At 41.2% G+C, this 23,294-nt stretch overlaps 4 protein-coding genes and 2 non-coding genes across 6 annotated transcripts in view; 3 read left to right on the top strand and 3 right to left on the bottom strand.

Annotated features, from left to right (window-relative positions):
• Window positions 1-3,544: 3,544 nt before the first annotated feature.
• LOC135429807 (dynein light chain Tctex-type protein 2B) lies at window positions 3,545-4,333 on the top strand. The gene is made up of 3 exons (XM_064684278.1): window positions 3,545-3,555; window positions 3,622-3,969; window positions 4,059-4,333. The coding sequence occupies exons 1-3, from the start codon at window positions 3,545-3,547 to the stop codon at window positions 4,222-4,224; spliced, it is 525 nt and encodes a 174-aa protein (XP_064540348.1). The 3' UTR covers window positions 4,225-4,333.
• Window positions 4,334-4,419: 86 nt separating this feature from the next.
• On the bottom strand, window positions 4,420-4,493 carry TRNAT-AGU (transfer RNA threonine (anticodon AGU)). Its single transcript has one exon. It is a non-coding gene; the product is annotated as a tRNA-Thr (tRNA).
• A 1,243-nt stretch (window positions 4,494-5,736) lies between these two features.
• Window positions 5,737-5,810, bottom strand: TRNAT-AGU (transfer RNA threonine (anticodon AGU)). Its single transcript has one exon. It is a non-coding gene; the product is annotated as a tRNA-Thr (tRNA).
• A 2,770-nt stretch (window positions 5,811-8,580) lies between these two features.
• On the bottom strand, window positions 8,581-10,273 carry LOC135429823 (uncharacterized). The gene is made up of 2 exons (XM_064684296.1): window positions 9,485-10,273; window positions 8,581-8,696 (listed from the first exon to the last, which is right to left on the bottom strand). Exons 1-2 carry the CDS (start codon window positions 10,201-10,203, stop codon window positions 8,621-8,623), a joined length of 795 nt encoding a protein of 264 aa, XP_064540366.1. The 5' UTR covers window positions 10,204-10,273; the 3' UTR covers window positions 8,581-8,620.
• Window positions 10,274-14,100: 3,827 nt separating this feature from the next.
• Window positions 14,101-23,294, top strand: part of esn (espinas) — a 72,967-nt gene continuing 63,773 nt past the window's right edge. Inside the window, exon 1 of the mRNA XM_064684233.1 lies at window positions 14,101-14,155. The gene's annotated coding sequence lies outside the window, so the exon portion shown is untranslated. The remainder of the gene's footprint in view (window positions 14,156-23,294) is intronic.
• On the top strand, window positions 15,376-16,274 carry LOC135429859 (uncharacterized). The gene is made up of 2 exons (XM_064684337.1): window positions 15,376-15,392; window positions 15,502-16,274. The coding sequence occupies exon 2, from the start codon at window positions 15,651-15,653 to the stop codon at window positions 16,014-16,016; it is 366 nt and encodes a 121-aa protein (XP_064540407.1). The 5' UTR covers window positions 15,376-15,392; window positions 15,502-15,650; the 3' UTR covers window positions 16,017-16,274.

Here is a 23,294-nt window from a genome sequence, read left to right as displayed (position 1 = left end):
TATTTATTGGTAGTTTTGTCTGGCCTTAGCCTGTGCTGGAGTTGGAAACCGAATGATTCGCAGTTTACAAAACAGAATTCCAATTGAGACAACATTCAAAAAGCTTTAGTTATTTATATCAAATTTATAAACATAATCTAATCTAGGTTATAGGAAACGATGGGAATTGATTTAGTTAAGGTGTTTGGACTAGAACTTGCCTTGTTAGAAGAGTCATAAAAATGAAAAACATTTGTGGATATAATCTAGTTAGTTTTAGGAATATATATATCATATTAAATCAGCCTTTATTATCGGGCAAATTTCTGAATACTTTTGTAATCTCTTTTGATTTTTTAATAACTAAACAGATGGGAATTGATTTACGAACTTTTGACTAGAACATGCCCTCTAGAAGAATAAGAATATTGAAAAATATTTTTGGATATAACACCTTATATATATCTTATTATTATAGTTTTGAGGTACTTCAGATTTGAGCTTACATTTTATGCCCGGAAATTAGTAAAGTGTTTAACCTAAAGCTGCTCAGAAGGAGGAATTATTAAGATTTAAAATATCTACAAATTAAGTTTCAAAATCTTTTTAGCTTAGATTTATTTACAGGCTTTCGCATTAATAGATTTTAATGTTTAAACTTAAAAGCTACCCTGCTTTTATTTAATAAAGTCGAGAGTTTTGTTTTGTTTTATTTTTTTCAAACTTTCCAAACTTTCCCTTTTCATAGTTGGAAAAGTTATGAATTGTCAGCGCTCAGAATTGAGTCAAACTCTTCGCATTTTCTCACCTTCACTCAACTAACAAATTTTTTATAAATACTTGTCAAATGCAACTTTTGGCCCAAAACAATTTTTGTCTAACAAAGCTAAACGGTGCGCGCATGGCATATATATAGTTCCGATTTTTGTGGATTTTTAAATGCAATTCTTAAGTGGACATGTTTCAACGTGAATGTGGCACGCGAACTTACACACACACGCACACACACACACACAGAGACACACTCACCTGTACTGGCTGTCGGAGTAAACGGTTTTGCATGCAGCCCTGTCGACAGTTTGTAACCCAAGTTTTTAATTGCCTCACGGCCAGCTGTCTGTGTGTGTGTGTGTGGGGTGCATCAAATAGAAACTAAATTACTCAAAATAAATAGAATTTAGACAACTCACACACACACACACACACAGAGAGAGAGAGACACACATGAGGCGCTGCTGCTACCAAAAAGTCAGAGTTGTCCTTAGACATGCCACTGAAACCGAAGCGAGACGCCATGAAGATACCAACCAGGACTGGGGCAAAGCCCCCGCCCCCGCCCCCGCCCCTGCCACTGCCACGCCCACTGCTAACCCTTCTAGTCGTACCGTTAGAGCCGTGTGCCTCGCCTTTTGTGGCCATGTGCGCTTTTATGTTTTTTGGAAGCCAAATGCCAGTCACATTCGAGACGAGCTCACGTGCAGTTTTGCCCGTTTAACTAAATCGCAATCGGCAGTCGGTTAACTTGCCTCAGTTCGTAGCATAGTTGGAGGCGCCTCATGAGTCGCATGCAAGCGTAAGTTTATGCAAATATATAAAAGCCGTGTGTGTGCCCCATCAAAGCTAAAGTGTTGCCCGCACGTCCCTGCAACAAAATTGCTTAATTTGTTGCCACCGTTTGTTGCCGCCGGCGGCGGCGTCGCTGCTTAATTTTGGCACATATTCACGTGTCGTAAAGTTTTCGGCAATTAGTGAGCCCCAGGTAACCCCCCTTCCCCCCTAACTCCCCTTCGAAGGTAAAAGAAATTACAGTTAAACTTCTAACCAATTATTGCTGGGTTCGCGTAGGATTTGGTTTATGGGACTGCTCGGCTATAGTTGTTCCACATCTTTATTACTTGAGTCATAAAAGATTTATAGACGTCCCGGCAAATAGACGATTCTGTGCATCCAATTATCGTATCTGCTGTCAAATCTTTATGCGCAGAGCAACAGGAGTCAACAATTAAAAGATTTAAAGTTTAAATGGGAAACTTAATATGAATTTAAGTTTTCTTGGTTGAGTGGTTCAAGATTTACTCGATAAATAATATAATAAAACGTTTTGAAAAGAAATGTATGTTTGAAAAAGAGAGAATGAAAGAGAGAGAGAGAGAGAGAGAGAGAGAGAGAGAGAGAGCAGAGAGATTGCCAGATATATGGATCAGGAATAAAAGAGGAAGAGGATAGATAGCAATTAAAAGCGATCAAGAGAGATACTTAGTAAGGGAAAGAGAGCGAGAGAAAGCGAGAGAGAGAGGATGCGGGAGAATGATACTTTGAAGAAAATAAAGATCAGAGAGAGATAGTAAAAGACATAGAGGGAGAGTAAGAGAAGGATAGAGATACCTAGAGAGAGAGAAGAGAGGGAGAGAGAGAAAAAAATGAGTCAGTGAGAAATATAGATCAGGGAAAATAGAGGGGAAGGATTGATTACAATAAACAGAGCTCAACAAAAGATGATAACGATAGAGAAAGAGTAAGATAAAGAAAGAGAGGGAAAGGGAGAGAGAGAGAGTCAAGGAGGGATTGAGAAAGACATTGATAAGGTAAGAAAGTGAGAGACAGAGACAGAAGGGAAAGACACTGACATAGCGAGCGAGAGGGAACGAGGGAAAAGAAAGAACATTTGAGAGAAAGAAAAGAGAGAAGACACAAAATAAACAGAGAGCAATAATCGAACAGACTAAATCAATGAACTAAACCATTTTGAAATCGTGCAATTTTCACCTGTTCTATTCAGCTGCCCGGCGCTGTGCGGCATAAGGAATGCCTTGAAAATGCATTCCATGGACTACCCCAACACAATTAGAGCCCGCCGCTCGACCATTTGGAAGAGAATTGTTACGACGCACGTGACTCTGCGGCTAAATCTAATTTAATAACATCATAAATATTGACTATATAACTATCAGTTAGCGCTGGCACGAACTTTGAATACGCTTTGCGTGGTGTGCATTAGATGGAAGTTGAAAGTGTCGTAAATGCAATCAAAGTACTTGAACTGTGCCCGTAAACCGCACAATGGCCGCGATTTGGTGCCGCCGGAAAAGGTGTCCCAAACAAACCGATCAAAACTCATCAAGACTCGAAAGGCTTCGCGTGCCAAGTCGAAAGGGGGAGAGAGGGAGAGAGGGAGAGGGAGAGAGGGCGAGGGGGGGGCGTCCATATGGCAACACTTTTGATTGTGCTCCGGCTCTGGCGATGACACCCACGTCGTCGTTTGTTGCAATTGGAGCGCCTGCCATTGGGTTTATGATAAGCGGCACGCGAGCCGGAAGAGTTTGGCAAAAACCAACAAAGTTCCGATCCCCCAGCGGGGGTCAGCAGGGGGGGAAGGGGGCAGGTTGATAGACCTGCTGGTCGTGTCGGCATGTCAGAGTGCCGACATCGTCATTGTTGTTGACGTCGCTGCGCTGTCAGTGTGCAGATAGCAGCGCATGGAATTTGTTTTCCTTGTTGAATATAAAAAACTCCCGACTATACTATCTACATATATACCATGTCTGGCGCGTCCAGCTGGAGCGCAATGAAGACGCGGTATGTGTCCTGGTTGAGATTTTAATTAACGCTTGAGCTGTTCCCATTTCTATTCTTCAACTGCAGCATCACCGCCTCAGTGCGGACGACCAATCGCATGAATGCGCTGCTCTCGGAGTCCATGCTGAGCCGGCGGCGTGCGCTGCAGAGCGCCGCGGGCGAGGGCGGCGACGCTGGCGGCGAGGTGGGCGGCGAGGTGGGCGGCGAGCGTAAGGAGAAGCCGAAAAATGATTGGAAATTCTTTCACACCAATTTCAATATGGAACGTGCCCATAAAATCATCGAAGATTGCATCGAGGAGCGTCTGCTGTGGGATCGCTTCAGTCGCAATTATGACTCTTGGCGCGCGCTCCAGCTGGCCGAGAGTCTGGCCGCGGAGATACGAGACCGGGTCAAGAAGCTAAACCACAGGCGGTGAGTGTTGCAAATTATAATCCAACCACAAAGCCAGCCAAATGACCCCATTATCAATATACACATACATACATCTACATATTCCACAGTCATCGCATTGTGTGCCTGCTGTCGATTGCCGAGAAGCAGAACCAGGGCATTTATCAGCGGATGTGCCATCTGATGGACGAGAAGCGGGATAATTTTACTCAACTGGTTTTCGAGCGACCCACGTACTTCATGATTGTCGTCTTGTATTTGGTCTATCAGGACTAGGCTGCGAGTGAAAGTTGTGAAAGTTGTGCAAGCTTTCGGTAAAGCTTGTCGTAAAAGCTGAACAGCCGCGGCACAAACCAGTTGGAAATTATAATAGGTTAAGGACTGTTTCAGAGTATTTGTGCTTAGCAAGTAGTTAAAATTGTAGCAAAATAAAAAGAATACAAAATTGAAGAGAACGTACTCTTCAATTGCAGGCCCCGGCGAGATTCGAACTCACGATCTCCTGTTTACTAGACAGGCGCTTTAACCAACTAAGCCACGGCGCCCTTCTGATTCACTCGGTAAAAATAGTTAACTTTAGAGAACTTATCGGCGAAGTTCTCTTGCTTTCTGACAGCTGAGTACTTCAGAAGTCCATTGTTTAAATTAATATTTGTTCAAATGTTTTTCGTACAGATATTGAAAACAATGCAGATAATAATATTGCCGTGACTGTGGGTTGCTTTGTTGTTAGTTATCTGAGAAGTAGAATGTTTTATTACTAGACTTCTTAAGTGCAACACATAAATAATGGGAGGCATTTTATATGGCATATTTATAGGGTATAAGAAGGAAAAAAGCTTGTTTATGGATAGAGAACCACACTATTTTTGTAAGTTCTGTTAAAATTTATAAGTCTTTTAAACATTTGATTTAAAATTGGTTTCAATTCTGATAATCTACAAAAATAGAATAATATCCGACCCATTATTTAAAAATTGTACATACATAAAATATGCAGTAAAAAGTTCTTCCTCCAAGAAATATGTATACAATTTATATTATACAAATAAATACATTTATAATATATAAAAACTAGTACTTTTATTAGTTAAGATTATTGAAAAATCATGATTTTAAAATTTATAAAAAACTAAATATAATATTAAAAAAAAATATATAAGTATGAATACAAATTTCGATATTAAATTTAGGTATGAAATTGTTAACCTTGTGTTTAAGAATCTATAAATAAATTTCGAGATGTTCGTAATAATCTTTAAATAAAATGTTAGGTCTATATGTTGCCTTTAATTGAAGTAACATACATTTTACAGGGTATGTTCCCAACAAGCTCACTTGTCTACGTTTTGATTTATTATTTTTTTTTTACCAGTAAATAGAACTTGCTTTAAATATAGTTGGGCTTATCAGCTGTCGCTGTGATAGGCAAAGTACCTGTCTGAAAAAAGCTAAAAATAGGCAAAGCTTTTTTCTGCTGAAGCTTTTTTTCCGGCACTGAAAACTTGTACGAGTTCATGGCACGGCGCAATATTCACCGATTTTAACGATAATGGAAACAATTATTGCGGCAATTGGAGTCACGTTAATGGGCGAGTGCGTCAGTTGGCGTGCAACAAGCAACAACAACAATAGAAAAGAAAATAGGAGAAAATCATAACAGTAAAGGCAACATGGGGCGGAAAAGGAAACAACAATAAATGGCTGACTCAAAATTTCTAATTTCCAATTGAAAATTATTAAAAGAAAAATAAAGAAAAAAGTCAACCAACTGTTGCCATAGTGTGAAGGCCCCGGCGAGATTCGAACTCACGATCTCCTGTTTACTAGACAGGCGCTTTAACCAACTAAGCCACGGCGCCCTGACATCTGCGCTGGACAAATGTGCTACACGAATGCTGCACACGCCGTGTGGAGTACAAGAAAAATCATAAATATAACTGTGCACAGGAAAAGCGTCTAGGAAAATAGATAAACGCTTAAATATATATATAGAGAGAGAGAGAGAGAGTGTGTGAGGGAGAGTGAGGAAGGGAGGCAGGGAGGGGTAGGGGGTGAAAACTTTTTATTGTTCGGCTGCAAGAACTAGTTATGTAATCTATGCCATATTTATCTACAACTTGTGTGCCAGTCCACAAAGTATTTATAAGTAGACATATCTGCCGCTCTCTCTCCCTCTCCCTCCCTCTTCCCTTCTCTATCTCTCTCCCTCTCTCTCTGGGCTATACAAATACTCGGAAAGTTACAGCTGGCAGTAGGCATGTTTGTCTATTTGGTGCTGCTGAGCAGAGCTGAAGATAAATGCAAATGTTGGCGCTGCCTTTGGCCAAATGGAAATTATTTGTACTCTTGCGGCCGGGCACACACACACACACACACACAGAGCACAGAGCAGCAACTTAAGCACTTGAAATGTATCTTTGAGATTGCTGCTAAACAGCTGAAAAACAGCCCAAAGGCAAATGTGCTGAGTTCCAACTCCCACTCGCAGCCACTGTCACGTTTGGTTAGAGGCTTTCCAATTTTTAGCATTGCCTCGCTCTGGGCCATACAAGTATCCACTTCGTGATGCTAACCTGCAAAGATACCTTTAAAGCTTCTAGTTTTACTTGGCGCATAAATCACCAAAACTTCAAACAGTTGCCAAACACATTAACACTAAATGCTCTCATTTGAAGAGCCCCTCGACCAATTCCAGCTGCCATAACAGTTGCCATTCATTGACTGGAGCAACAGTTTAGCAGCCGGAAAACACGAACGACAACTCCGACTACGACTCGACCAAACTAATTGCTCGAAGTTAGTTGCTCATCAAATTGCCGCATCATTTTACGCAGATTTTTATCGCAACGGCCAACAGCAGCCACCGGAATGTCCAGAACCGTCCACTCGGCCCAGTCAGACCCAGTCGACACACAGCCTGCCCAGTTAGGCCAGGAGTGTGTACCAAAAAGTATCTAATGCGTTTCCTGTGTATCAGCCATGTAGTCTGATGTGTTATGTTGCCCGTATCTCGATGTGTCTATCTATGTTTGTATACCCTACAATACCACGAAGGAGATTAGGGTGATTTTCGGATTGGGTTTGGCGCTTATAATAGGCTTGCATATGGAATAGACTCCATATGAAATAACATTTTAGTTAAAGAACTCTATAAAGGAACAAGAGGAGGTAAAGATTGGGTAACAGACGGTTTGTTAAGATATAGAAAAAGAATATTTAATAGAAAGTTTTCCGGATAGATTTCTAAATTAAATAATTGTATCGCTCATTAAAAGTAATGACTTAAGATGAGGAATATTTATGAATATTATTATCAAGAATAAAAAAGGGAAATTTGAACAATTTTGAACAAGGATTCTGGTTCAAATAAAGAAATAAATAATTGGTAGATTTGAACAAGAATTCTGGTTCAATTCATTTCAAGTAAATATTGATAATTGGAACAAGAGATCAGGTTCAAATCAAGAAACAAATAAATTGGAAAGTTAAACAATAATTCTGGTTCAAACTCTATATCTAGATACATTAAATGTTTATATTGAGGACGAAATGGTTGTATGAGAAAACAAGAGTATATTCTGATATTGGAGGAAGAACTTTTGTGATGTAATCAGGGAAGATTATGTAGGATTCATATAGATATTACTATTAGCAGAAAGTAGAGCACATATAAAGTCTAGATATTCTAAATGCAATAGTCAAAAAAGGTAAAGTTAGTCTAGATATTCTGATATAGCTTTTCAAACACGCCCAGCACAAGTATAGGGCATTCGCCCTTCGTTTAGCTGCCGTTAATCGGTTTTTCGCCCATGTAACATTGTAATTTGGCATGGAATTGAAGCGAACGCTTATCAGGACATGACTCCAATAAATTCGCTTTTGCCGTTTGGCGCTATCTCTCACTCAGCACAGCAGAAGCAGCAGTAGAAGGACTGAGGCGCATTTAACCCAATGTAGCCTTGGCCCCGGGCATAGTCAGCAAGGGAACACGAAACAAGACCCGATCTCGATGCATAGTTTGTGTCCGCGTGCTCCTTGTCTGCCAATGCGCAGCAATTGAGTTTTTACGCAGTTCGACAAGGCTCCACACAAGGATGTGGAGCCCAATGTCAATGCCAATGTGTTGGGCTGCCTTTCGGCTAAGCTGCGGGCTGTCAGGGGCTCGGTTTCTTTTTTTGGGGATTTTTCAGGGTATTTTTCTGTGTGTGAGAGACAAATCTGCTTTGTTTTTATCTGATGCCATTTCGTATTTAGCTGCAGCTTCTTATCCTGGTGGGAATGCGTACATTTGTGTGGCGTTTCACGCCGGATTAGAATGTGGTGACGCGGGGGGAGGCGGGGCGGCAGGGTGGTTTCCAGCTATGATATTGTTACTTTAACTTTAACGCCTTCGAATAAAAGCGCACGCCATTAATCTGAGGCAATTTCAGATGCGCCAAGCTGAAATTTTATAATTATTACGAGTGCGCCGCAGGACTGAGCGGGCCCCATCCATGCACAAGAGTGCCATAAAAGCCGCCAAGCGCCAATAATCTTAATTGAGCGACATTTCAAAAGCAATTAGAACGAGGCCAAAACTTTGGAGCCAAAAGCGCAGCCAATAAAACGCAGAATGAAAAACACAGCACATTTTTGAAACAATTAATGACCGAAACTTGGGTCAACATTTTTAATCACGCCAGGGATAGACCGGGGGGAAGTCCGTGGGCGGAAGCATGCGAAGTCTAACGCCGCGGCAATTCTTTCTGCAAATGAAAAGCAAATGGTAACAGATAGTAGTGTATAATGTGGTAGATAACAGTGGTAAATAGTAGTAAAAGTTCAATATATATAATATTAGGAGAAAGTAGTATATAGTAGTAGATTGTAGTGGTGTATACTAATATAGTAGTAGTAAATTGTAGTAGTATATACTAGTATAGTAGTAATAGATTGCAATAGATAAATGTGTAGTAGATAATAGTAGTAGAATGTATTAGTAGAAAGTAGATATTAGTGGTAGATAGTAGTAGTAGATAGTAGTAGAAGATAGTAGTATTAGATAGTAGTAGAAGATAGTAGTAGAAGATAGTAGTAGTAATTGGTAGTGGTAGATAGTATTAGGAAATACAAGTAGTACATAGTAGTAGGAGTAGGTAGTAGTAGGAGCTAGAGTAGTAGATAGAAGTAGGTATTAGACTAGTAGAAAGTTGAAGATAGTAGTAGGTAGTAATAGATAGTAGTAGAAAGTTGAAGATAGTAGTAGGTAGTAATAGATAGTAGTAGATAGTAGCTGATAGTAGTAGATAGTAGTAGACATAAGTAGACATAAGTAGATAGTCGTAGAAGATAGTAGTAGTAGATAAAAATAGTAGTAGTAGATAGCAGTATATAGCAGTAGATATTATCTACTATTGTAGATAGTAGTAGATAGTAGTAGATAAGAGTAGATAGTAGTAGATAGTGGTAGATAGTGAAAGATAGTAGTAAATAGTAATAGATTGTGCTAAATAGTAGTAGATAGTAGTAAATGGTAGTAGATTACAGAACTCACTTCAGACGGCGAATGCAGAACTTCCAGTCCTCGACCATATTGCCGAAGAGCGCATGCAGGAAGATGCGCGTGAGTATCAAGTCCAGGCTGAGATCGTAGCGCAGCTGATTGTGGCAGCGGATGGGCACCATGCGGCGCATGTTGTTGCCGGAATGGATGATCAGCTTGCGTAGCAGCAACAGGAAAGTATGCTCATCGACTTTGGACGCCTTGATCTGCTCGTTGCGCTCGATGCAGAGGCCAGCCTGGTGCTGGGTGGAGCGCATGAACTGCTGGAACTCGTCCAGCTGGGCGCTCATCTGCCGCAGCCTGTTGCCCAGCTGGCAGCGCATGTCCTCCAGCAGCCGCAGCTGTTTGCGCGAGTTGTGCAGATGCTCCGTCTGATGTCGCAGCTGGCAGCGCAGCTTGGAGTTGCTGCGTCGCAGTTGCTGCAGCATCACCTGTTTGGCCGTGAGACTGCCGTTGCCGTTGTCCTCGGACGCGGAGCGGCTGGTGCCCGTCAGCTCGCAGGAATCAGCGGTCGGGCGGAGCATGTTGGCGAGCAGCTGCTTGAGGCGCCGCTTGATGGCCTCCAGTTCATCGTAGGCCAGATCCAGATCGGGCTCCTCTTCGTCGACAAACTCAACGTAGTCGCTGGCGCTCAGAATTTCGCTCTCCTCCAGCAGGCCCGGCGCACGGCACACGCCGCCCTCGTACCAGTTGCTTAAAATTTTATTCATCTCTTGAGGTTCCAACTAAAAATTGTGTTTAAATCAAACTAAAACTAATATTTTGACTGGCAACTGGCTGGAACGTAAAATCAATGCACAGCATCCCTCGATCCACTGCGGCCCCTTGTTTAATTGAGTTAAGCAAATCTGTTGTCGCTCGTTTCACTTTCAATTAAATAAACAACTTTTTGGCACCGACCCGTCCCCCTCCCCCCTTCCCATCCCCTCTCCCCTCTTCGCCAGGCATTTTTACCCCTAATTTATTAATGACTGCCGGCATTCGTCAGCAGCAGCAGCAACAGCAGCAACAACAACGGCTCAAAAAGTTCATATTTCAAAAATGGTTTCTAACAAGCTGAAACTGAGGCAACAGCTAACAAGTGGGGCTGCTTAAGTCGGGCGTGCCCCACGGCCAGATACCCTGTACACAGCTGCCACAGACCTATCGTGTGTAAAAGTTATTCTTCAATAACGGGTTTTTGTTGTGCGATCGCTTTTCAATTTTGAAGACTTCAACAATGCATTTTAGTATTTGCTTCTACCAAATCTTTATCTTAATTCTAGTTATATTTATTTCTAAAGTTTTGGACTCAGTGAAAAGGGTTGTTTTTTAAGTAAAATACTTTAGATCTAGGTTTACGAAAGAATGCGTGTCTCATTTGATGTCTCCAGCTTTTATATTCTTTTAAATACATGTAAGATCGATAATCACGACCATGACAATCGATATTTATCGATATTGACGAAACAAAAGTCCATATCATTCAATTAAAAAAATCTTTTTAGGTATTAATTGAGGTGTGTTTTGGAGTTCAAGAAGTTATATAATCTATATGTCTCGGAAGTCTCAAGAAGTTCCCGTTGATGGACGGACTGACGGAAGGACTGACAGATCGACAGGCGGACGGACTTGAACGAACGGAATGTTTTTAGCTGATCAAGAATATATATTTGATGGGCTCAACTTCACCTACTTCTGTCCGCTTTTGCACAACTTCATAAGACCCCCCGTTTCACCCTCTGCCAGAGAACACAGGGTATTTGGAAAGGACTGCTGCAGCAGGCGGGGGCAGCCGGCTGAAAGGGTTGGCAGCCGCTGACGCGCTCCGGCAAAGTTATTGGGCGCCATTTGATTAATGACACCAACAGCTTAAAGGGACAGAGACCGGAAGATTCCAGTTGGGAGTTCGCTTTAAGTGCGAGCTGTTTGCCTGAAAAATATTTGCACACAGAAAGTTTCACTTTTCGTTGAGTCTTGTCACGTGCAGCGCTTGTGTGTGCAGCCTGGCCAAAACTAGCATGCCTCCCCTAGCCATATCCATATCCATGTCAATAACAGGGTGGGGTGGCAAAAATTCTGCATACCGTTGCGCATTGTGACATGGCAGATGAATTTGTTGAAACATGTGTTCCGCCAGCTGTGCCGGCAGCTCCTGTGCCTGCTGTCAACTGGCTTTCAGCTCCAGTCGTCAGCCAGGCGCAAGTGGAACTGATACAGATAAATTAAATTTTCGTTGTAGATGTACATTGAACCTTGCCTCGGATGCCAGCACGCATTTTGATTCCTCCTGCAGACCTCTGGCATGTATTAGTTTCTGTTTATTGACAATTCCGCTGGCTGGAAGGGGGGGGGGGGGAGGGGCTGGGGGTTTGCCAGGTTATTGGCATTATAAACACGTAGCCAAAATGAGAGCATAGCATTTGGCATATTACTTTAATAACAACGTACAAAATAGGTTTATTTGTGGTCTTAACGGGTGCCGTGATATGCGCTTGGGGTGTGTGTGTGTGTGTGTGTGTGTGTTTATCCCTGGGTTCAAATAGGGTTTTCGGCAACTGAATATGGAAAATATTTGTGCTATTCAATATTGCAAATTTTCTACATTTTTAATATTAATCTTGCCTAAAACTAATTACACATTTTTCATCATATTTTGTGCTATATTATCCTTTATTTTTATTCATATCGCAACTAAGGAGAAGTTGCCGGTTCGAATCTGAGTCTCAATACAATTAAGAGTTTAATTCATATAATATTTATAATAATTCAGATTTTATGTAGATACATTTCCTATTCTTTAACTTAAAAACATTCTGTATTTCATTTCAGCTGAAAAATTCGATGTGTGGCTGAAAAGAATCAAATCCCAGACTTTACTAATATGCAATCAGGAATATCGCACACATAAATCACAGTACAGCAATTTGTTTATATATATATACACATATATATTTTTGCAATTCGCATCGACATCGCGGCATAAATCTGAATATTTTACACAGGCGCATCTAAGCCCCGGCCAAACGTGACTCAATTATATGGCCAGCAGAGCAGCAGGCAACTTTTTATGCCCGCCTCCCCCACCCGCACACACACACACACACACGCACGCACATATGTGCAAGTGTCTCAGATTTCATAGGGGTTTCCTTTTTTAATACCCTGCTAGCGGCTATTATAATTTTGACATGAAATTTGTAACGCATAGAAGAAGCGTATGCACGGATCATGGCACTGGCAGAGAGCGCATTTATCTGGAGAGCGAACTTTGCGCTAGTTAATGAGCGTGGGAGATAATTTTTGCGGCCATTCTTCACACATTATTTGCTCTCATGCTTTTGATCCCGTTATATCTTTGAATTGCCGGCTGCAGCTGGCAAGCGGGAGAAGTCATTGCGTATTTAAGTAATTACTTATAGCTCACTTACTGGGGAGAAGTCGTGCAATGTCCACCATTGGTCGCGACGCTTCTGATCCCGTTACCTTAGTTGCGCATCCAGCCGAGAGCGCGAGCGAGCTCTGTGAAATCTGTGCTCTTGGCTGTGCTTGTATTAGTGCATATGCCGGCTTAGCGTAGGCGCGCCCTTAATGAGAACATTTAGTCAGTGCGCGTCCCTCCCTTTGATCGGTTGTTTCCGTTGTGCGTGTGTGCAAAATAGTTTTCAGAAACCATTTGCAATAAATATATTGTATTAAATGCGTTTAATATGTGCCGAGTGTGTTTTTTAAACAGTTTCTAGTAGTGATATTCACCTTTCATCAGCTCGCCAGCCTTCTTGCGATATTAAACCATCGGACAAGTGTGCGTTGCGTAATTTTTTATGCAGAGCTTTTTCACTGAAGATAAATTGGCGGCAGTTAATACTTTTGATCCCGTTACCTTAGTTGCGTATCCAGCGGAGAGCTGATTTAGCTGAAGAGCTGATCTTAGCTGTGCATGTATTAGTGCATATGCTGGTTTGGCGTAGGCGCAGCCTTAATGAGAACATTTAGTCATTGCGCGTTCCTCCCTTTGATCGGTCGTTTCCGTTGTGCGTATGTGAAAAATAATTTTCAAATATCAATAGCAATAAATATGTTGTATTAAATGCGTTTAATATGTGCCGAGTGTTTTTTTTTTAATTTTTTGATAGTGATGTTTAATTTTTATCCTGCTCGCCACCCTTGTGGGGATATTAAACCGTCGGTCGAATGTGCGTTGCGTAATTGTTGACGCAGAGCTTTTTCGCTGGAGATAAATTGACGGCAATGAACGCTTTCGATCCCGTTACCTTAGTTTCGCATCCAGAAGAGAGCGCGAGCGAGCGTTGTGAATGCGGTGCTCTTGGTTATGCTTGTATTAGTGCATATGCCGGCTAAGCGTAGGCGCGGCTTATGAGATAATTGTGTAAGCGCGTGTCTCTCCTCTTGATCTTTTGTTTCGGTTGTGCGTGTGTGAAAAATAGTTTTGAAAACCAATTGCAATAAATATGTTGTGTTAAATGCGATTAAGTGTTAAGTGTTTTTTTTATATTTTTTTTAAAGTGATATTCAATTTTTACCTGTTCGCCACCCTTGGTGGTATATAAAACCGTCGGTCGAGAGAGAGCTTTTTCTCTGAAGATAAATGGGCGGCAATTAAACGTAATCCATGTGCAGAGAGAGTGAGTGAGAGCGAGAGAAATCAAGAGCTCTAAGCAAGTAAGCGTACTGCATTCTATATTATTAAAATGCATTTGCATATATTTATTTACTGTAAGTATGAAACTGGAATACAGTTACTTTTTTATTGTCCTCTTTTTTATACGCTTGAAAAGGGTATTTTAATTTCGTGTGTTTTTTTTTTTTGCTATTTGTATATATGAAAGGGTATTTAATCTTCGTGTGTGCCAACGAAAGCCTTTGTTTCGAATTGTTTCCTTTTTCCAGTCCAATGAAAAACAATGCATAATTCTGCCGTATGGCAAACCGACAAATTTATGTGCAAAACAATAAAATTAAATTGTTTTCGCATTCGACATTCAACTTGCTACACTTTACATTCCGCATGCAACATGCTGCAAAATAATGAACTCATCTAGATGAGAATAATAAATTTTTGAGCAATGTGGCAGTCGAGAGCGGAAACGCTACGCCATTTTATAGCCCACCCTCTGGCCACACTTGAGCTTGGCAAGAGTAGCAAAAAGAGCTGAAGCCCAGGTCGTAAACCACAAGTGCGCGCATTGCCAGCGACTTTGTCACATTCCAACTTCCTGGCAGGACCTGCATAGGAGCTGTAACTGTAGCTCTAACTGTACTGGAGTGTTTAACTCATGAACGCCCACTTTGATTTCCATTTGAATTGGGCGCACAGACGGCAGCCACTTGTAATGTCGCCCATATGTGGCTCGATTTATGGGCCTGAAGCCGAACGCGAAGGCAGTCGCGCCTGTCATCATCGAGCGGTATGGCAACGTCAACTTTAAGGCACGTTTTCAACTTTAACAAATTAGGGTATGTCAAAAAGGAATGGAGAATAATAACAAAATGGAGAACAAAAATCCTCTATTAAAGGCATTCGTCTTGGAAATTTTCACATGAAGAGAGCGGAATGATTAACAGCAGTTTAGCACAGAGCGCAATCTTATGATTAAGGACAAAGGAAAGCTTAACAGCAGTTTAGCAGAGAGCGCAATCGAATTAATGAAGAGAGGGGAGACTTAACAGCAGCTTAGCAGAGAGCGCAATCGAATAAATGAAGAGAGGGGAGACTTAACAGCAGCTTTGCAGACAGCGCAGCCGAGTTGAGCTCATGCTGAAATATGACACTGGCAAATAAAATTTTACATTTCAAACATAAGAAAAACAACAAAAAAAACAACAAAATTTCTTAAAATATGTAAACAAACGAAAACAAACACACTCACTCCACAATTCACCCTACACGCCCCACGAGGTAAGCACATGAAAAGAGAAAATCATCACAAAACTAAAAGCCAGTTGTATATTTTTATTGAGCATGGCTAAGCCTTTGCAGGCTATGTCCTTTTCACACACACTAACAGCACAGCAGCGCAAAGTGGCCAACGGCATCATCACATCCATTTGTCGTGGCAGCTATGGCCCAGCCCTGGACTCGCTGAATAGCTCGAGCGGCACACTGCCGCCCGGGCAGGAGCAGTCCTTGCGCCAGCTGCTGAAACGATTGCAGGGCATGCGAAAAATGGACACGTTGATCGCCTGCGAAGCGCTAATCGATGAGCTGCAGCTGCCCGAATTGGACGCCAGTGTAATTACCAGCATGGACACGTATATACCGAGCACAGTGCTGGCGGAGATTTATGAACAGATGCTCACACTGAGCTTCGGCGAGTTTTATAAACAACTGGAGCACATGCAGTGGGTGGAGCACACGATAATACGGCACACGCTAATACTCTACGAGCACTGCACCAAATTGAAGGCGGCGCAGCGAACGCTCGACCAGCTGCAGTCCATGTCTGGCCTTAAAATGGAGCTGTATATCCTATATGCGCTGCTGTTGCCCATCGGCGTTTATTTGGCATCGTTTTTCTTTTGAGCGAACACTTTCACCTGCTGCCTTCTTGCCACGCCTCCAAGCCTTGTGCCGCTCAGACGTTTCAATTAAATGCGCACAACGTTTGGCAATTTCCACGCACACATGTGACCGCCCCGCCCATCCACCCATCCGCCCAGCCGTCTGTCCGGAGTTGGCATTTTGAAAAATAGATTTCTAAAACGTTTAAGCTGCTGCATGTGTCTTGAATTTTAAACTTGAGCTTCATATTAAAATTTGCGGCAAGGTGAATGCAACCTAGACGCTGCCCCTCCCCTACCTAGCCACCCTCCCCTGACAATGGAGCCAACCCCCCCATTGTAGCATATGCCTGCGCCGCCAAATAGCACAAACGTGACCAAAAGTTTTTGTGACTCTTCTTTGTGCATTGTTGGGCAGGCGATCATTTATCTTAAATGCCAAGTCCTGGAGCTGGGGGCAGCTCCATTTCTTTGTATGCTGCTGCGTCCTAACGTCTTCTTTTGGGGCACCTTTATATTATATTTTCTAGAGTTGGGGGGGCCTGGTCATATGCTAGGCAACACACCGACCTGCGTTGCCAGGGGGCAACGGAAGCAGCTCGCGCGGGTTGCTTAATAAGCGGATGGTCTAGCGGAAGTGGACGCTGCCGAAATTCATGAACCTAAGCGGCTTTAAAACTCGGGACAACGCCCGGCTGAGTTATTAGTTCGAGTCCGAGCTGGCGAAAGCGTGACCAACGGGCTTAGTAGGGTAAGAATGATTTAGGGGAAAAGCAAGTTTAAAAATTCACAATGAAAATCGAAAATTGGGAAATGTTCTCAAGAGGAACTAATGAGAGATTTAAAGCAGAGGGCAACAACTGTTCAGAAATGTAAGGAAATTAAAGAATTTTATTTGAATTGCGAGTTCAATAAGAACGGGCTATTTATATCTCTAAGCTCCCTTGACTGTAGTCAAAAATATAATTGACATATCTCGGGTAAATAAAGTCTGATTTTTGACTGAGCTACATTTCTGGAGTCGTTTTGAGAAAGAGTATATATATATGGATATTTATACATTTTTATTGTCTATTTAATTTGAACTCCTTAAACGAAACTTAATAGAATCTCAGTTTATTTCTTGTCTTCGACTCGCTGAAGCGGGCAAAGGGAATTTTTTATGCCGGAGTTTTGCTATAAACACAGCTGCTTATAAAACTTTTCGAAAAACAATTACAGTGCAAACATAGACCCAAAGAGAGGGTGGAGAGTTGCGTCTCCCACTCATAACTTTTAAATTTTGTTGTTTGCTCTGAGACTTTGTCTTCCTGCAACGAGTTGTTGTGCGTGTGTGTCAGTGTGTGTATGTGTGTGTGCGTGCGTCGTCCTGCCCAGCTACACCTTCCTTTGCTGCCTGTGTGCGTGTGTGTGTGTTTGTGTTGTCGTATTAAAATTGCAAAAATTTTAATCTTTCTGAAAATTATTTTACATATTCTATAGATTTCTCTAGTAGGACTCGTGCTCGTAATGTCCCTATTGGGTTTTCACAGCAGCGCAGACTAGAGCTCAGAATTTATGTATGTATTCAGGCATCACAATTTCCCATGCTCGCAGAGCAATAAAAGCCATATCCTGTATAACGTTTTTCCCACCTAACCCCCCACTCACCCTCCCCTGGCCGCAACACAACTTGAACATTGGCTGTTGCCTTTGGCAGACCTGGCAAAAGTTTTTGTCCTTGCCAACGACGTAAAATTTTTATAGACACACGTCGGTGTGTGTGTGTGTGTGTGTGTGTTGGTGTGTTTGTGTGTTGGTGTGTGTGCTTAAATCCCAGTTTACTACTTTAGGTGTTTACCACACAAAGGCCAAAGCCGCCGCCGCTTCTCGCTGCAATCGTCGAATTATGCAGAAATCATGGCTTGCCCGGAGGGTGGGAGGAAGAGGAAGAGGAGCCGAAACTGAGGCGGAGACGGCAGGCAACTGAGATTGTTTCTGGCGCTTGATGAAAGATTTTTATCATGCAAATAGTTGGATAGACCTGGGCGCTGGAATTGCTGCCACTTTTTATGGTAGCTACTAAATTGGATTTATATCGGCATCTGCTGGATTTGCGCTGCTGCCTGCTGTGCTTTAAGCCAGGCCGAGGCACAGAAAAACTTTGCACATTTATCAACTCGCCTCGAAATATGTTTTAATCATATTTATCAGAGGCAAGTTTCTCTCTCTCTGTGTGCGTGCGACTTCTTGTTGTTGGGATGCCAGTCACACACAGGCTGGCGGCCATTTAACGTGACCATGCCCACTTAACTTATTGACATTTGACTTGGCCCCCAAAATCCACAACACACCGAAAATGGCTTTCGTATATTTAACGAACCAGCAAAATCTTCTGCTTCAATACAAAAGAAATACGAGTATATGGATTTCCATTTGGCCTGAGGGCGCGTTGTCCTTTTTGCGTTAGCCATTGTTGTTGCTGCCGTTGTTGTTGTTATACCCTGTACCTCTTGAGTGTGAGAGGGTATAGTGATGTTCTGCAAAGGTATGTGACAGGCAAGAGGCGGTTCTTCCAACCACACACAGTGCACATATTCTTGATCAGATCGAAAAGCTGCATGGTTCTAGTGAAATTCGGCCTTCAGTTTGTCTGCCTGTCCCATCTGTGAGAAACATCTCGACAACTTTAAGAGCTAGACATTTGAAATTCGATATATATAGTCGTCTATATCATGCACAGATGTTGTTTTTATCGAAATTTTTCTCACTTTCCCTTTTATGATATATGCGAAATGCGAATATTTTTGATTGGGACGAAAAGCTGAGTAGAGCTTTCTCCTATATCATGCACAGAATAAGTTTATTTGCTTTTATAGAAATTTTTCTCACTTTAAGCAAATCTTGGATATTATTAAAGCCAGAGCCTAGATGCATTCTGGAACTCTTTTAGTATATCCTGACTATTTCATTATCCTAGATGGCACCTTGGAACTCTTTAATAATATGCAGATCCTGAATCTTTCATTAACTTAGATTAGATTAGATTAGATTCCTCGCTCCTCGCTGCCTCGCCTCGTTCTCCAAAATCTAAACAAAGTCTCAGTTTCATTGCGCTTTGCTTTGGTCTTTTTACACTTGTGTATGCTTTGCACAGGGTATCTGCTAGTCGGTCACTTCTAACTTAAGCATTCTTGATTGTTATTGTTGTTGCTGTAGCTTTGTCCTGTTGTACGCTATAATTCCGTGCGCGTGCTACGCGGCTCGTGGCTCGCGGCGTTGTCCTGTGCGTTGTTCTGCGTTGTTGCCTTTTGCCTTTATCTAATTTATTTCCCTTTTCTTGGCCCCAGCTACGCTGCGGCTTATTTGCATTTGCTTGTTAATTTAAAGCATCTTCCATCATTTGTTGTTGCCACTGGCTGGGCCCACGCCCCAACCCCCCCGCAAGACAGCTTCAATTTCCCATTGTCGATACTTTTGGATTGAGTTGCCGTTTTCCGTTGCTTGTTTGGCATTGATGATGGCATTATTATTATTATTTTTATATGTTGGCGCCTTCTCCATTTCTTTGTGTTGTTGCTGCTGCTGCTGCTGCTTTTTCCCTGTTTGCCGTCTTCTTATTTGGCATTACTTCCGCTTCCGTTGGCTGCCACCAGTCGCCATTATCATCATCAGCTCCTGCAGCTCCTTCAGATGCTATTTGCATGTTGCCATTGTTGCCGGCACAAAGAGAAGTGGAATGTGGAGTGGAAAACTTTTTCGTTTTTCACATTTCGTTGTGCGCTTCTCTTTTGACATTTTCATTAAAAATTGTGCGTAAAGTGAATTATGTCGCGTTGCCCAAATTAAATGTCCCGAAATTTATGTTCGCCGCTATTGAATTTTAATGATAGGATTTTGATTTCATTAATTATGGCTTCGGGTTCATTGGACAGCGGCAAATTCGAGAGCTAAATGATTAATGGCTAAAACGTGCTGCGAAAATTTACAAAAGCAATTTTTAAATTTAGATTTTAGTATACTATTTTTAGAGAAATTAATTAAAATTGGAAAATGAAAAAATAAATCATATATAAAATGGAAATAAATGGAAAATTCCAAATGAAACGAATATTTATAGTAAAATCCGAAATAATTCGGAATAATATAAAAGAATCTGTAAATAATCGGAATAAATAGGAAATTTATGATTGGGCTTAGTCGGAATAGTTTTGTTGTTATTTGAATCAAATATATTTTAAAACTAGCGGGTTTGCCAGATAGAAGAGTCAAACCTCGTGGCAATCGGTTGAGTTTTGACCGAGTTATGGGGGTGGGAAATTTTGATCTTTGTCTATATATGATATTTGAGGGCACCATTTTCACTTGATTTTGGACCAAAAATAACGTTGTCAGATTTGGATGCCAAATTGATCTGGAGGCCAAATCATTAACAAAAAGTCAAACCTTATGGAAATCGGTTGAGTTTTGACCGAGTTATGGGGGTAGTAATTTTGATATATGTCTATATATGATATTTGAGGGCACCATTTTCACTTGATTTTGGACCAAAAATAATGACGTCAGATTTGGATGCCAAATTGATCTGGAGGCCAAACCATTAAGAAAAAGGCGAAGCTTATGAAAATCGGTTGATTTTTGACCGAGTTATGGGGGTAGTAAATTTGATCTATGTCTATATAGGATATTTGAGGGACTATTTTCACATGAATTTGGACCAAAAATAATGTTGTCAGACTTGGATGCCAAATTGATCTGGAGGCCAATCCATTAAGAAAATGCCAATGCTTTTGAAAATCAGTTGAGATTTGACCGAGTTATGGGGGTGGGAAATTTTGATCTATGTCTATATAGGATAGTTGAGGGTACCACTTTCACAAGATGTTGGACCAAAAATAATGACGTCAGTTTTTGATGCCAAATTGATCTGGAGGCCAAACCATTGAGAAAAATCCAAACCTTATGAAAATCGGATGAGTTTTGACCGAGGTATGGGGGTGGGAACATATGATCTATGTCTATAAAGGAAATTTGAGGGTACCATTTTCACATGAATTTGGACCAAAAATAATGTTGTCAGACTTGGATGCCAAATTGATCTGGAGGCCAAATCATTAAGAAAAAGTCAAACCTTATGGAAATCGGTTGAGTTTTGACCGAGTTATGGGGGTAGTAATTTTGATCTATGTCTATATATGATATTTGAGGGCACCATTTTCACTTGATTTTGGACCAAAAATAATGACGTCAGATTTGGATGCCAAATTGATCTGGAGGCCAAACCATTAAGAAAAAGGCAAAGCTTATGAAAATCGGTTAAGTTTTAACCGAGTTATGGGGGTGGGAAATGCGACCTATGTCTATATAGGATATTTGAGGGTACCATTTTCACATGAATTTATACCAAAAATAACGTTGTCAGATTTGGATGCCAAATTTATTTGGAGGCAAAACCATTAAGAAAAAGTAAAACCTTATGAAAATCGGTTGAGTTTTGACCGAGTTATGGGGGTGGGTAATTTTGATCTATGTCTATAAAGGATATTTGAGGGTACCCTTTACACATGATTTGGGACCAAAAATAATGTTGTCAGATTTGGATGCCAAATTGATCTGAAGGCCAAACCATTAAGAAAAAGCCACAGCTCTTTAAAATCGGTTGAGATTTGACCGAGTTATGGGGGTGGGAAAATTTGATCTATGCCTATAAAGGATATTTGAGGGTACCATTTTGACTTGATTTTGGACCAAAAATAATGTTGTCATATTTGGATGCCAAATTGATCTGGAGGCCAAACTATTAAGAAAAAGCCAAACCTTATGAAAATCGGTTGAGTTTTGACCGAGTTATGGGGGTGGGAAATGCGAACTATGTCTATATAGGATATTTGTGGGTACCACTTTCACATGAATTTGGACTAAAAATAATGTTGTCAGATTTGGATGCCAAGTTGATCTGAAGGCCAAACTATTAAGAAAAAGCCACAGCTCTTTAAAATCGGTTGAGTTTTGACCGAGTTATGGGGATGGGAAATTTTGATCTATGTCTATATAGGATATTTGAGGGTACCCTTTACACATGATTTGGGACCAAAAATAATGTTGTCAGATTTGGATGCCAAATTGATCTGGAGGCTAAACCATTGAGAAAAAGCCAAACCTTATGAAAATTGGTTGAGTTTTGACCGAGTTATGGGGGTGGGAAATTTTGATCAATTTCTATATAGGATATGTGGAGGTCTATATTTACATGCATTTTAAGCTCTTACTGTATGGTCTGTGCGTTGGTCACCAATTTGTCAGTCAGTCATTCCAGACAGTTTTATATAGAGATAATTTAAGCAACAAGCCTTATTAATAAGGACTAAATAAATACATTTTAATCTATTTTAGGAAATAAACCTAATTAATTAGCACTCTTTAATTTGACTAAAGAGATATGTGCATTTATTTAGGCATGTGGTTGGTTAACCTATCTGAAAAAAAAGAAACTGTGACGTTTGTGCAATTAAGAGCTTACAATAAATACGCGCAATTAATGTGCAAATTATTTATTCAGTTGTAAAATGTTTGTGGTTCATTATTGGTCGCATTGCATTTAAATGCATTTCATGACAAACGCACAAAATGTTATTTTACGGCTAATTGAAATTCAATATGATGAAAACAAAAAAAAAGAACATTGTCAGTCACTTTAAGCCTTAAAGTTGTCGCTGACCGCAAAGCACCTGCCGCCGCACGTGTTAATGACTGTGCCCGTAATGTTAAAGCGGTTGGCGAAGGAGGGGGAGGGGTGCAGGGGTATTCCGTAACCCCAACCGCTGTGATTGTGTGCGTCCGCAAATGCGGCCGTGAGCAGTCGCACATAATCCTTAATGCAAACATGCAGGATACAGCTGGGCACAGGACGCACAGGTAGACAGTACTGCCAATTTGACCACGGGCCACTGCCAAATTTATGCACTACACACACACACACACACACACACACACCCGCACACAGTGGCCATTGCACAAACTAACTGCGCGTTTTGGGTTTTGGTTTAGGCAAATGGAATATTTAATTAAAACAAGCGCAGACAAAACTCAACTAGAGCTGAGCGCGTGACACGACAGCTCACGGCATATTCGTGAGGTAGCACGAGGTGAAGAAAGAGTGAAATATTCCAGATCTGTGCATATAAGAAACTGCATACCAAATTAATTGTCCATAGCCCTAATGTAATTAAGAAAGTGCAGTCAAAACCTAACTCTGGCTATAAAAACCAGAACAAAACCTAGTTCTGGCTATATGTACATGTAGTTGAAGAAAAAATATTTT

Source organism: Drosophila montana, unplaced genomic scaffold (assembly GCF_035044405.1).
Source record: "Drosophila montana isolate Dmon_TW-CO22-7 unplaced genomic scaffold, ASM3504440v1 contig_2716_1, whole genome shotgun sequence".
NCBI lineage: Eukaryota > Metazoa > Arthropoda > Insecta > Diptera > Drosophilidae > Drosophila > Drosophila montana.
This window is presented reverse-complemented; position numbering and strand designations above follow the sequence as displayed.

What these genes read in the sequence shown, in the direction of transcription:
- LOC135429807 (XM_064684278.1), top strand. An exon ending in AAGAAGCTAAACCACAGGCG is followed by an intron (nt 3,970 to 4,058) that starts GTGAGTGTTGCA and finishes CATATTCCACAG; the next exon opens with TCATCGCATTGTGTGCCTGC.
- LOC135429823 (XM_064684296.1), bottom strand. Translation starts at nt 10,203, where the DNA reads ATGAATAAAATTTTAAGCAACTGGTACGAGGGCGGCGTGTGCCGTGCG. An exon ending in TTCTGCATTCGCCGTCTGAA is followed by an intron (nt 8,697 to 9,484) that starts GTGAGTTCTGTA and finishes TTTCATTTGCAG; the next exon opens with AAAGAATTGCCGCGGCGTTA.
- LOC135429859 (XM_064684337.1), top strand. Translation starts at nt 15,651, where the DNA reads ATGCGAAAAATGGACACGTTGATCGCCTGCGAAGCGCTAATCGATGAG.